We start from the raw sequence: 14555 nt of genomic DNA, 5'->3' as shown, positions 1-14555 counted from the left end.
CAAGATAGCAAATAAAGTAAAACTAGCAACTAATTTTTTTTGTATTTTGATTTAGTGCAGCAAACAAAGTAGTAAATAAAACTAAGCAAGACAAAAACAAAGTAAAGAGATTGGGATGTGGAGACTCCCCTTGCAGCGTGTCTTGATCTCCCCGGCAACGGCGCCAGAAAAAGTGCTTGATACGCGTACAGCACGCGTCCGTTGGGAACCCCAAGAGGAAGGTGTGATGCGTACAGCGGCAAGTTTTCCCTCAGTATGAAACCAAGGTTTATCGAACCAGTAGGAGCCAAGAAGCACGTTGAAGGTTGATGGCGGCGAGATGCAGTGCGGCGCAACACCAGGGATTCCGGCGCCAACGTGGAACCTGCACAACACAAACCAAGTACTTTGCCCCAACGAAACAGTGAGGTTGTCAATCTCACCGGCTTGCTGTAACAAAGGATTAGATGTATAGTGTGGATGATGATTGTTTGCAGAAAACAAGAGAACAAGATTGCAAGAGATTGTATTTCAGTATAGAGAATTGGACCGGGGTCCACAGTTCACTAGAGGTGTCTCTCCCATAAGATAAACAGCATGTTGGGTGAACAAATTACAGTTGGACAATTGACAAATAAAGAGGGCATGACCATGCACATACATATTATGATGAGTATAGTGAGATTTAATTGGGCATTACGACAAAGTACATAGACCGCTATCCAGCATGCATCTATGCCTAAAAAGTCCACCTTCAGGTTATCATCCGAACCCCCTCCAGTATTAAGTTGCTAACAACAGACAATTGCATTAAGTATTGCGCGTAATGTAATCAGTAACTACATCCTCGAACATAGCACCAATGTTTTACCCCTAGTGGCAACAGCACATCCATAATCTTAGAGGTTTCTGTCACTCCCCCAGATTCACGGAGACATGAACCCACTATCGAGCATAAATACTCCCTCTTGGAGTTACAAGCATCTACTTGGCCAGAGCATCTACTAGTAACGGAGAGCATGCAAGATCATAAACAACGCATAGATATAAATTGATAATCAACATAACAAGTATTCTCTATTCATCGGATCCCAACAAACACAACATATAGAATTACAGATAGATGATCTTGATCATGTTCGGCAGCTCACAAGACCCGACAATTAAGCACAATGGGGAGAAGACAACCGTCTAGCTACTGATATGGACCCATAGTCCAGGGGTAGACTACTCACACATCACTCCGGAGGCGACCATGGCGGCGTAGAGTCCTCCGGGAGATGATTCCCCTCTCCGGCAGGGTGCCGGAGGCGATCTCCTGAATCCCCCGAGATGGGATTGGCGGCGGCGGCGTCTCTGGAAGGTTTTCCGTATCGTGGCTCTCGGTACTGGGGGTTTCGCGACGAAGGCTATTTGTAGGCGGAAGGGCAGGTCAAGGGGCGTCACGAGGGGCCCACACCATAGGTCGGCGCGGCCAGGGCTTGGGCCGCGCCGCCCTGTGGTTTGGCCACCTCGTGGCCCCACTTCGTCTTCTCTTCGGTCTTCTGGAAGCTTCGTGGCAAAATAGGACCCTGGGCGTTGATTTCGTCCAATTCCGAGAATATTTCCTTACTAGGATTTCTGAAACCAAAAACAGCAGAAAACAAAGAATCGGCACTTCGGCATCTTGTTAATAGGTTAGTTCCAGAAAATGCACGAATATGACATAAAGTGTGCATAAAACATGTAGATATCATCAATAATGTGGCATGGAACATAAGAAATTATCGATACGTCGGAGACGTATCAGTTGCACGTGCACACTTACTAGTATCAACGAAGAGGAATACAATTCTTTTCTAGGAACGACAATGTGGAGCGGGATGTGAGCCCAGGAAAGAACTTCCAGCCCAGGTCGGCCAAGCCCACATGTGTAGAATTGGATAGCGGGGACGAAAGCTGGAGAAGCAAGGCGTGGCGATGAGCCCACGACGTATCAAGTGGAAACTATAGAACTGGGTTAGCCAAAAATAGTACTCCATCCGTCTCACAATATAAAATGTTTTGGCTAGCTAATACAGTTCACCAAAACATCTTATGTTGTGGGGTGGAAGGAGTACTAGATAAAAACGGTGCTATCATTGCATACCACCTTTCAACCATCAACTAGCTAAAGTTCACTTTGGAGCTCAGGTGTCATATCTTTATTTTTCTATATTTGAAAACATGATTTGAAAGTTTTAAAAATTCTAAAATAAAATTCTGGACATAGATAATGATGTACTCTACCAACATTAAAAAAATCTCAACCAAAATAACTTATATTCTGGGCTTAAAAAATGAAAAATATGACATGTAAAGTTGTGAACGAGAAAATCTGACAGAATTGGGAGGTTTGAAAATCTGGACCGTTCACTACTTTACATGTCAGATTTTGTCGTTTTTCTTAATTCTGTCAGATTTTGTCATTTTTGTGCAATCCAAAATACTAGGCCTTTCGAGGTGAGATTTTTTTCGTGTTGATAGATTACATTACTCCTACATCTAAAAAAGGTTTATCCAATATTTTTGAAACTTGAATTCGCCATTTTGGACGGTTCAAGAAACAAGCTCCATGTGGCTTGTGGCCCAAAAATCCGCACTCATCAAGTAGAGAGTATCAATCTTGTAGTTAAGAATATGAATTAGTTATGTAAATCGCAATATCAATAAAATCGTTCACTTGCGGGCTATTAACTTCTTCAAATACTCACATATAATAATAAAAAAACACTTCTACAAGTGCTATGTTCATGAAGGGGAAAAAGGAATCTTTTAGGGCCAGTTTGATTCAAAGATTCTACGGAGTATTTTGTACAAATTTTGGAGGCTTATAATATTTTAAAATCTCACTCTCCTTTTTATTGGTGTTGATTCTTGCAACTTGGCGAAGTACTTGTTGCTCGATGGTTGCTCTTGTATCTTCATGTATTAGGCTCATTTTTCGATGTCCATGTTGATTTGCCCATGTAGCGGAAGTGGTAGTATGTCAATTACCGTTGGCGGTTCAAAACCATAGAAGACCATGAAGGGGCTTCTCAAAGTCATGGAGTCTTAGCGCGGTTGTAGGCGAACTTCCTATGTGGAATGCAATCTTCCCAAGATTTCAAGTTCTTGTTAACAAGGACTTGGAGTAAAGCGGATAAGCTTTGGTTGACGACCTTCTTTTGTCAATCCGTTTGTGGATGTGATGAAGAAGAAAACAATAGCTTGACGCTGAACTTGACCACGAGGGTCTTCCAAAGCTAACTCATGAATTTGACATCTCGATCTGAGACAATGTTTCTTGGTACACCATGGAGTTTCACAATTTTCCTAAAAAACAACGTAGCAACGTGTGAAGCATCATCAGCTCTAGATCATGTCAATAAACAAAATTAGATGGTACCCGCGCGTTGCTGCGGTGATTTTTGTGATATAAATATACAAAACCTTAAAAAATATTATTTGATTTTTCTGTAGATTAAAAAGCGCTTACATCCCAGTATTTTAATCATAGAATGTAACGGAGAAGTACCCATGCAAGAAGAATGCGGTCACATGGATTTGAAGGTAAGCTAACATCCATATTCTGAGATGCAATGGTTAAATGCTGATATATATTTCAACATAACACAAAATAAAATATCCAAGGTAGTGCTTGTCAAAGAATTCAAAAAATTGAGATTAGAACAATAAACGTAGCAAAAGAAAATAGCAAAAAGATTGCTACTCGGTATATGTATACTTGTACATCAATGGGAGTATTAAATGCTGGAATGCAGATATGGAGGAAGCAATAGAAATCGAAACATGTGACAAACACAAATTAAGTTTTCACCTTTGTGATCTGCAATGTACTCAGGCATCGACCATTCATATCTAAAACAATATCATCAGAAAAATTAGAATCAATTAAATTTCTCTATGATCTTTCACAATCGCTTGAAGTGAATTTTTCACATTTGCTGAATATTAACTTGAAAAATTGATGGTAGTAACAACAATAACCTTTCATAAGAACAATGCTCAATTGTTTAAACTATATCCATAGCCCATATGCAGATCATTTATTGTAGTTTTGACAAATCCATAAATACAATCGAAATAAGAACTCCTGTCGTATCTGAAAATGCAAAGAAGCATTGACATGAAATGTTGGAACCAATCAATGTGATGAAAACACCTAGAGAGTGACTTATTCAACTTGGATCAAGCATGCCATGAACAAAAGTGTGGCATGGCATGACACCAGCAAGAGTCAGGACCTCACTTCCATTCATCAAACATTCCAGGTTCAGGTTTCGTGGCTCAAAGTCTAAACTCACTGGTAGATAAAGTCAAACACACCGGCGATTACACATCGAGTATCGATGTCCAAGTTGTGGTGTAATTTATCGGGGCAACACGAAGTTCACCTTGTATATCTGCATCTTAGATAAGAGAAATACAGGAGTTGACAAATAAACCATACATAAGCATGTTGTAGCTGATAATTTCTGTTAAATTGCTCACGGATGCAGGTTTTCAATGTGACCATCAAATATCCTTGAACATGGCTACTTTTTTTGTGTGGGGGGAACATGGCTACTGCATTCTGACCTAAAGAAAGACGAATTTCCCTAATTTGGTAAATGGCAGAAGAACCACTGCAAGAAAGATGGAGACCGGAATGAAGAAAAAGAATACCTGGATACTTACATACCCAAATTTGATCAATTGTCATAACCTCATGGCCTAATTGGCGGTTCATCACATAGTTCGGCTGCATGTAGTAGACACCAGAAAAGAAGCGCATGGTGGGCTAAGGATTTGCAACCCCCCTAACCACTGAAGTATACACGAGGATTTGCAACCCCCCCCCCCCCCCCCCCCAACCAACACAAATACAGAGATATGCCTGTTACTGACCAGGAGATGTTGATTGGTTTTGATCGATATACCGCTGATGCAACACATTTCCTGCAAACTGGATATGTAAAAAAGAATTATAAAGGACCATGAGATTGAGAGAGAGATGATATACGTACCAAAATCAAATGACGCTGGAGGAGTCACATTGCCAAAAGTTGATCCGAGCCTCATGAAGAAAGACGAAGACAGTACTTGCAGACTAAATAGAAAAGAAACCAGGATACACTACACACAATAAATATTCACTTCGACTGTTGAAGCCAGCGAATGAGTCCTCTACGCCTCGCCTGACGCAGCGCTTCTTCTGGAGCGAGGTCAGCGACGACCATGTCTGGATAATAAGGCGTGGGAAGGAGGAGGAATAGATAGTGGGGAGGGGAAACGATGGGTACAACTAATTAAATCTGATTGATTGATGAGGGAATGACAATGGGAGAGCTGCTAATATAATTGTGAGGGGCGTTTTCATTTGGAAGGAATACATGATACGTCGCGCCGCCGCGGAGGAATTAGTGCTCGTGATTCTCCGCCAACAGGAAATCGATCGGCGATCTTTTTTCAGGATGTCCAGCTCACATGGCTGGCCAGGGCTACGAACGGACCTCCAGCCCACGTATAAAGCCCACAAAGGAACGTCCAGACCATGAACTGGATTTGTACGGGAATCTTACGGAACGGCGACGAACAACGTGATGGTGCCCATCGAAATCTCATACTCAACCTTGATGGGGCGTAAGGCGAAGGCGGCGGCGGCGGCGGCGGCGGCGATTGCCGGTACTGAGTCAGCCTTCGGCCGTCATCTTTCGAGCCCAGGATCATCCACGGTGAGGAAGCGGCTACGCGATTCCTCGGAAAATCTTCCTACTCATTTTTCGATCCCAGGATCATCCACGTTGTGGAAGCGGCTACTCGATTCCTCGGAAAATCCTCCTACTCCGGCGGGGTCAATACGCCACATAGGTGAGCCAACCGCCTCCCGCCTCCCGCCGTTATCCTCCTCTATCAATCCCTCCAACCTCAGCGGGAAAAACGATGAGATATCAAACCTTAGAGCGTTTCCTTTTTCGGAAAGATTCTAGAGCGGTTGTAGAGGCACATCCGTGCCATGGTGGATAGATGGATCTGGCGACGCGATTTTCAATAAGATTCGATTCCACACACTCCCAACTCCCTGCCCCCTCAATTTCCTCCGTCGGCCAGTTAGGTCAAGTAGGGCACTGAACGGCTTAGAGAATGGGCCCTTCATCCTCTGTCGGATCCATAGCTGGCGTCATGCTTGTGATATCTGAATTAGAGAATGATCTACTCTAGGCACGTTATTTCTTCTAGTGTTAAATTTGCTTACATGTATGCAGATCCCAGCTTGGCCAAGGAAATCTTGGTGCTGTTTGAGACGCCCTCTGGCTTCGCAATTTTCTCTTTGAAGTACGACCTCAACCAACCAGACGTGATGAAGGTACATCTTGCTGCTCCGTTAGTCATGTGCTTGTTTGCTCATCGCTTAATTTGTCACCGGCATTGCTGATTTTTGCATCTCCAGAAAATCTGGGCAATCTTTGTCAAGGATTATAGGTCACGAAAGGTTAGCCCCCTCCACTTTATTCTTTCCTTCTTATTGTTAGGTTGTTTGTTGCAAAATTAAACTACTTTTCTTGTCTTATTCACGATCTTTATGCTCATCTCAGTTCTTTTTAGGGAATAATAATATGAGCATAAGCTCATTCTTCACTGTTTTTGGTCAATTAACAGACTCAGTACACAAATTTATCCTTTACTAGATAATGCCCCACGCTTTGCTGGGAAAGTTGGTAGTTTTATGTTAGTACCTCTCTTGTGCCAAACAAAGTTGATAGTTCTATGTTAGTACCTCTCTTGTGGCAAACAGCAGAATGCATGTAAAATTTACTTTTGAGATATTTGTTTAAGAGTATATATATTTTTTTTTTTAGTATAGTACCTATATTAATATACATATATGGTAGCATCACACATTGAGTCGCAGAGAACTTCCAAAGGGCAATTTATTGCCGCTGGTATGGGTGCCTTTCTTGTACAACGCCATGAAGAAGCAGCGTTACATTTCTGATCAATTGATGCACCCAACGATGTAGTATGCGGATGAGAATGGATGGTCACTAGATAGCGTAATTATGTGCATAAGCTTGCGTAATGTTTTGTATCGCAGCCCGGTGTTGGAGAGTCTGCACGACAGTGTGAAGAACTTTCACAGATTTTCATTCCCCCCCAATTTTGTAGAAGCATGATTTTAATAGAGAATGGCCAAATGACCTCCTTGGCGTGTCCTGTAGTGAGCAACTAAGGGGGTATTGGTCTCCTTACCGTGTTCTGAAAGCTAACAAGCCTAAATATTGTTGTCAGTTGTTACGCTTATAAACAATGCAGACAAATTTCGTAGGTCGTAATACAGATATATTCTAAGCAAACGAAATATCCAATAAAGGAGAAAATGTAAGAATCATGAATGGGTATAGAGAAAGAGAAAGAACACATGCGGAAGTACACTATACCATGGAAAATTTCTTCTTTGTCATTTTATTGGCCATATATAATAAGTTCGCCTGCCAACACCGATGATCCTTGTTCATTTTCCTGTAATATCATTAGATTTCTTTCTTTCTCAATGAAATAACAGCAGTCTGCTCTGTTTTCATCAAAATAAATTTAGTCAGAAGTTAGAACATATTGGTAGAGCAGTTATAATAAATAACTATAAATGGCATAATTTCAAGCATATTGAAAATACCAGATAATAAAACCGATACATGCGTTTGGATTGCAAGTAAGGTAGACAGCCTAGCAAACATTCGCTCATCGGCAGGACAAATAACCATCAACAATGCTTCTACATGATGACTCGACGGTGATCAAATTGGATATATAGTAGCCGTGTATGAGAAACTAGGAATCAGGGAGAACCAATAATGGACTTGAATGTGAAGACGTCATCATGATGCTGCAGGAACCCGGATAAAAGAGATACAACTATCAAGGACTTGATCTTCAGATTATCCTATCCATCTTGTCGTTTCATGGGCAGGGTGGAATCTGAATCCAAAAGACAACTGTTGTAGAAAGAGATGGCTTACATAAAGTGTAGAATAGAGAGGGATGGCTCACAGGGCCGAGCCGGTGAAATCCGGGGCCCTGTGCGAGACTCCAAATTGGGCCCTACATACTACACAATTTGCACTATTCAATAAGTATAATGTATATATTTTAATATCCTACACATTAATTGGATATATTAATAATCATGCTTAGTCAAATCTCGGTTGCGTAATGTTTACCTGAAAAACATCATTCTTTTAGGGTTCTTCGACCTCATAATCAATCTTGTCCAACACTTCACTCGATATTGTTGTTAAATCAATGAGTCTTTTTTTACCATCATAGTAATTAAGCATATATGATTTCAGTAGATTTAATTTAGAAAAGCTCTGTTGTTGATGCAACAGTCACAAAAATAATCAACAAAATTCTATATGCAATATTTGCATTGAGAAAATAATCAAGCCGCTTTAAATATTTCAGAATTTCAAGAGCCTCCATATCTTCTGCAATGAATTCTTAAAAAACTTCATATCAACATATCAACACTACGTATAAAAGATTAAATAAAAAAATTAACAAGATTCGGCATCATCAATCAATTAGAGTATTATCTAAGTTGCTAATTTGTTTGACGATTAAATGAACCAAAAGATCAACCGCGTGTGCCTCAACATTGTTGATCAGAACGCAGAAGATGAGAAAAAATCAAATTACCACGGCTAATGGTAGGACCGATGCGTGGCGGCTCGGAGCTTTCCGTCGCGGCCTCGTGAGTCCAGGATACTTTGCTCCAGCCTGCAGGCCATGCGTCGTCGTCGCTGCCTCGCTGAGTCCTGATGAGTTGCTTCTTGCTTGTTGTCATTTTCCAACCTAACGGTAACTCTAGATCGGATCGAGAAACCGAGGAGGCGAGGCCGTGACCGCGAGGACGGTTCACTCGCGACGTGGTTTTCTTCCATCGTTCCAAGGCCCAGGTAAGTCCCTTTCCTTCTCTCTTTTCTAATTTTTTCCTAACATGTTATACTTATATTATATAGGCCTTCATAACAATTTGGGGCCCCCAAATTTTGGGGCCCTGTGCGAGCTGCACTCTCCACACACGTGGCCGCTCGGGCCTGATGGCTCACTAGGGACACCTAGATGCCGGTGGCTGAAGCTACTTATAGAGGATAGAAATGGAGCGGCTCAGTTGCTCCAGCCAACCATTGTTTGTTTTCTTAATGGGGAAGAGGAAGATAAAGAGATGAAGTGCAACAGCCTCCATCCGTTAATTATTTGTTTCTTGGGAAGATAAAGATTAGGAGATGAAGTGCAGCACACAGACTCCATTTGGCCGTTCATTAATTGCTTCGAAGTGCAACAGCCTCCGTTCCTTAGTTATTTGCTACGTGGGAAATTTAAAGCGCCTGTTGGTAAAATGTCTGCTATTGCTCTAGAAAAAGGTGCTAATCTTTGAGATTAATTATGAATAAACATGATGACATGGCAGTCTAGGATTGCGCATGGACACTTGCTGATGTGGACGTCTTGCATGTTTAGAAAAATAGTTAGTGGGGATGAACTTCTTAGTTATATAGGATGCTGTACAGAAATCATGTAGCATGATGTTATTCCGTGTATGCGTGCACCTTCAAGAACTATTTTGATCCAACACTGGTGAAGGAATTTTTTTAAAAAATGGATGGGTGCAGGCTGAAATTTATGATATTCAAAATTCTCCCGTTAGCTGCTTAGCCATGGATGATTGACCTGTAACTTGTCCTGAACTGCATTGCAAGAACTGGAGGACATAAACAAGGCTATATCATTTACTAATGTTATTAGGGTTTCTTGCTAGTGTTGAACCAGGCTAACCAGTAAATTGGCAGAGTAGCAACGCGTCACTTAGAACCTAGGCATCGCATCTAATCGTTTTCCTGCCTAGATCAGTTTAGTCTTGGTATATGTAGTGATGTGGAGCAAAATGGAGATGAAGATGTTACATGGTTGCATTTTATCTTTTCTATTATTCCAAATTTCCTCTATTTAGTACCCTTGGCATCTTGGGAGAGCCAACTGTTTACCATTTAGTGCCTTTTTGGAACATTGATTGCGATGTACATACTGAATTGCCTGCCTGCCCTCATAATTGGGAGACATGGTGAGATATTTGATTACTTTTCTTTCTTGCCCCTTAACATGCTTGTAATTGTTCATTTTCTTTATCAGCACGTTTGCCTGGAAGAGTTTCAAAAGTTCAAGGACAAGTCCAGTGCGTTTAATCGTGGTACTGCTGCCAACAAGGAGCTTGCTGAGATGATATTGCGCCATCACCGCCCTGGTCAGGCATTGGCTGTTGGAAAACCTGAATATAAAAGATTCATTGAAACAAGCCTGGTTAGTGTAAAGCCCCTTTGTTGGGTTATTATTGTGGGAAACTTTGAATATCTATTTTACTGCCACTTGTTTCAGCAGGATGTGCCTTGCCTCTTCAATGAAACTGTGATGGAGGTGATGTGGGGCCTGGAGAATCTCATGCATAGTTTAGTTCCCCAAGAAGAAGTGAAGCTGACGAAGGAGGACCGCCTGCCAATATGCCAAGGAATAAAAATATTCCTGAATCATCATGGCTTTGATGTCAAACCAGAGATGGTTAGTTCACAGGTTGCCTTCCTTATGTCTGAGATGAAATGTTTTCTGGTTTATCGCTCATGTCATGTCTTTGTTACACTATTACTATTTGATATATCCGATAGTTTGTGAGTGTGTGCTTAGAATCCTTAATTGTCCCTGCCCAAATCTTCTTGGTGCAATATGAACATTTTTTCTTCTTTTATTGAAAACACAATATTCTTTTTGTACCCAGGTTAATGAGAAGGTGCTTGTGACAGCATGCATATTGGTTGATGCTGAATTGATTGAAGATACAAATACTAAAACCTTGCGCTGGGCTGCTGGCAAGCTGAAGGATGTGTCTGGCATTAACACAAATGACTGGACCAATGTGAAGATAGTAAAGGCTCTGAAGATCATCTTTGAACCTATTTTAACAACTCTAGCTGAAATCGAGGTAATGTTTTGTAGAATCCTTAACATTTAATGGAAATTTGCCATTCATGTAATGGACATTTTTCTTTCAGATGTTCGCTCCAAAAGAGTTAGAAACCTTGTTGAGGGATGAAGATAAGTATGACGACCTGATTATTCAGGACACTATCCTGAACATCGACCTTGAACTTGCGCAGGCAAGTCAGCTTAAGAAAAATGCCATGAGAAACCTGGCAACCTTGCTTAGCTAGCTGAATAAAGCATGCGAGGAGAAGCAGATTCTATATATCTATATATGAAAAAAAAAGTGATTTGGAAATCTGATTCCTGGGTGGCGAGGCTGCCATGCACATCCCGGATCAAAGTGTTGGACATGTATGTTTGTGGATTAGTACTGTATACTCTGGAAACTCGCTATAATTCGACTAGAGTCTTAATTCTATTTTGAATTTTCTCTACTGTTCAATCTGTTAAAACTCCAGATCAAAGGAGTATTACAAATACGATGTGTCTGGCTGTTTTTGATCTACCTAGAACTAGGTTTAGGTGATCTTGTGAGAGCTACTACGGCAAAAGATTGGAGGAGGGTAGTGGGCGGAAAAATCAGCATAGGTGGGCTCAATTAAAATTGGAGGGGTGTAGTGAGCGAAAAAAATCTGCTGAGATGGGCTCAATACTATTATTATTTCAGTGCGGCTGCCTCCCTCTTTGCCCTCTCAATTGCAGATGGGTGAAGGTATTGGACATGATTCCCCGATCGTCCACGCACATCACCTGAATGGGACGAACCTCAGAATTTGAAACCCTCGATGTCCACGGTGCCGAGCGACATCTGAATACCCTAACCATAAAAGGTTAGTCCAGATCCCCCAATTGCAATCTCCCTCCATTGTATTCCTCCTTTAGCGCTAGAATACACTCCAGATTGCACGTTGACTATTTTCAATTTCTCCTGTTTGTATGTTTCATGAACCTCTTTACTTCGTTTTATATAAAAACTAATGTTCAGTTCAGTTGTAGATAAGTGTATGCTCTTTTTAATAGAACCAACAGGAAGGTTAATTTGTGAAATTGATGTTCAAGGTAGGTTCAGTTACAGCAAATAAGCAAGGTGTGTCTCCTCCTATTTTATCAGTTCATACAGTATTTTCGGTATCTATATCGCATTCCCATGGATTACAAGATGGATCACAGATAGGAATGCATTCATCTTTGGTCAGTTATATATTTTGCCCCAAGACTGTTACAGATGTGTTTGAGGATTGGACAAACTCTATAGCTGCAGTTGAATGTGTAAATTGCGGTTCTACAGACTACAGTTATTCTGTATATCTTGATCTCATCGACACTATTTCAAGGTATCTTCCACGTTCTAACACTTGCAAGCAAGTTGGGAAGTGTATATCACTAAAGAAACAAACTTGCCAAGGTATCAATTCGGCGACTTAAATACCTTTATTTTTACAAGTTCATAGCATTATCACTGTTCTATTTTTTGCTCTCCTGTGCGTTTCCAAAAATTTAGTGCTACAGGACATTACTATTTGTACCATGCATGCCTCCTGAAATATTCGTTTGTCAAGGTTGATGTGGATCAGGCATGGCCTCTAGCAAAAAAATGTACGTATATCTACCTTTTCGTAAAAACATCGGTAGGTAAAAGTACTAATATTTCTGTCATCACAAATCGGGTCATCTAATATTGGACTATCAAAACATGCTCATTTTGCTTCATGTGCAGTTCAGCCAGTTGATATGACATCTTTGTAGTTTCCTCATGGAGTTCGTGGAAGATCCAATAATATGCAAGAGTTGTTCCATGAATTAATCTGTATATTGGGCATTGATACATTGTAGTTGCAGGAGCATACAGACGATAGACATTATCCTGTGTAAGCTACTCATAGTAAATATAATTGTATAGTGAGCCCAGTTGAAAAGATAATGCAAATGAAAAGTTCAATGACTTGCAATGTATAAAATGTTTTATGACTTTTCTCTTTGACTACTCTCACATTTGTAATGTGATTGATGATCAATAAAGTTAGATCAATTATACATAGCCAAAGGAGTTCGCTGAACAAATTGTGATATCACCTGTGTACTTTGATTTCTAACTTATATTGTGTTACTGTGTATGTGGTTTAAAAAACATATATTGTGTTATGTTTATATTTAATAAAATATCAATTGTGCTGATCTCCCTTTATTTCTTTTCTGCTAACTTTTCCATTTATTCTGTTATGCAAATATCTCTCTGAGCCGTTTCATAAAAATGGAGTATATCATTTGTTGCACAAATGATACTTAGAAAACGAAACAGATGGTACCCCGCGCGTTGCTGCGGGATTTTGTAGAAATATTATTATACATTTTATGAAAAGGTTCTCTTGAGAAGATATATATGGTATATTTCTTAAACTACTAATAAGATGGATGAGAAAGGAGTGACAGATGGCCGATCACATCATCCATACAGATGTTAGTGCCCCGGTGCCCTGTGAAAGGGTGTCTTTTATCCAAACGCCAAAGTTGCTGCCAAGTCACAAGTGTATATGGAGCTATTACCCTTGAGATCTGAAGATTTAATGTTGCTGTTGGAAAGAAAGAAAAATATGTAAAAAAAAAACCTAGCAATGCTGTTGAAATTTGACTTAAGTTAGTACGTGTGCACTATATGTTGAAGTTCAAAAAGTTTGATTGCACATGTGCTATTGATTGATCAGTTCATTCCTCTGCTTTGCCACTCCATATTCTTACACATGTATGATAACTCAAAATAACATGTACTTGTAATAGGATGTATATTCCAGTTGAAACGTAGTGTTGCGTTTATATATGGCTGCCAATGTTTAATTAGCAAAGGATATACTATCATAAATTGGATATCTCAAATAATAATGTAGAGTAAGATTTCAGCTACTTTGAAAGCGCCAGAGTACACGCATGCTAAAAGTGGAATTTTTTTTAAGGCAAAAGTGATCTGTAAGATAGTTGTAGGAGAAAGATTAGCTGGCTGGTCATACCCGTCTGGTGCGGCAGTGATTCAGCTGAATCGAAACACAAAGAGAGAGGAATGTCTAACAGGGCACCAAGGCACGAAGAGATAGAATCCTGACTGACAAAGCAGATCCATTCTATATTAGCTGCCCAATTTGCTAAACCTAAACCAACAGAGTGCTCTAAACACAAAAGTTTAGTAAGCTCTTCTGAAAACAGCATGTTAAGAGTGACAATGTACGGTTCCATGGATCATGCTCTCTTGCTGAGTTGCGACGGATCATTTCTAGAAGGCCAATATTAAACAAAAATCACCGCAGCAAAGATCGAACTAGGTGTATTGATACCGATGATCATGTCTCGGACGAATGTCGGTATCGAATGAACAAAATGAATAAGACTCAACACAGTGGTTTAAACAACGATCATATCTTCGTGGAATGCATACAGATCACCATGATAATCCAGACCCCCTGGGTGATCGTTTGACCAGAGAAATTGTCTCGGGTATGTCTACGTTATTGCCGAACTGTAGGTAACACACTTAAGGGTTCAACGAAATTTGA

The 14555-nt window shown here is 40.4% G+C and overlaps 1 protein-coding gene across 2 annotated transcripts; it reads left to right on the top strand.

Moving 5' to 3' along the window:
- The first annotated feature begins 5480 nt into the window (after positions 1-5480).
- On the top strand, positions 5481-13051 carry LOC127295810 (probable nucleolar protein 5-2). Of its 2 annotated transcripts, none has more exons than XM_051325808.2 (7): positions 5481-5850; positions 6246-6346; positions 6431-6472; positions 10171-10338; positions 10417-10605; positions 10808-11011; positions 11082-13051. In XM_051325808.2, the coding sequence occupies exons 1-7, from the start codon at positions 5583-5585 to the stop codon at positions 11238-11240; spliced, it is 1131 nt and encodes a 376-aa protein (XP_051181768.1). In that variant the 5' UTR covers positions 5481-5582; the 3' UTR covers positions 11241-13051. The 2 variants fall into 2 exon arrangements, with proteins under 2 accessions (XP_051181768.1, XP_071675368.1); XM_071819267.1 differs by having other exon boundaries at positions 5529-5850; positions 10417-10593.
- The last annotated feature ends 1504 nt before the right edge of the window (positions 13052-14555 follow it).

The sequence above is a fragment of the Lolium perenne genome, chromosome 4, assembly GCF_019359855.2.
Source record: "Lolium perenne isolate Kyuss_39 chromosome 4, Kyuss_2.0, whole genome shotgun sequence".
Classification (NCBI taxonomy): Eukaryota; Viridiplantae; Streptophyta; class Magnoliopsida; order Poales; family Poaceae; genus Lolium; species Lolium perenne.
Note: the sequence above shows the minus strand (reverse complement) of the source record. Positions and strands in the feature narration are given on the sequence as shown.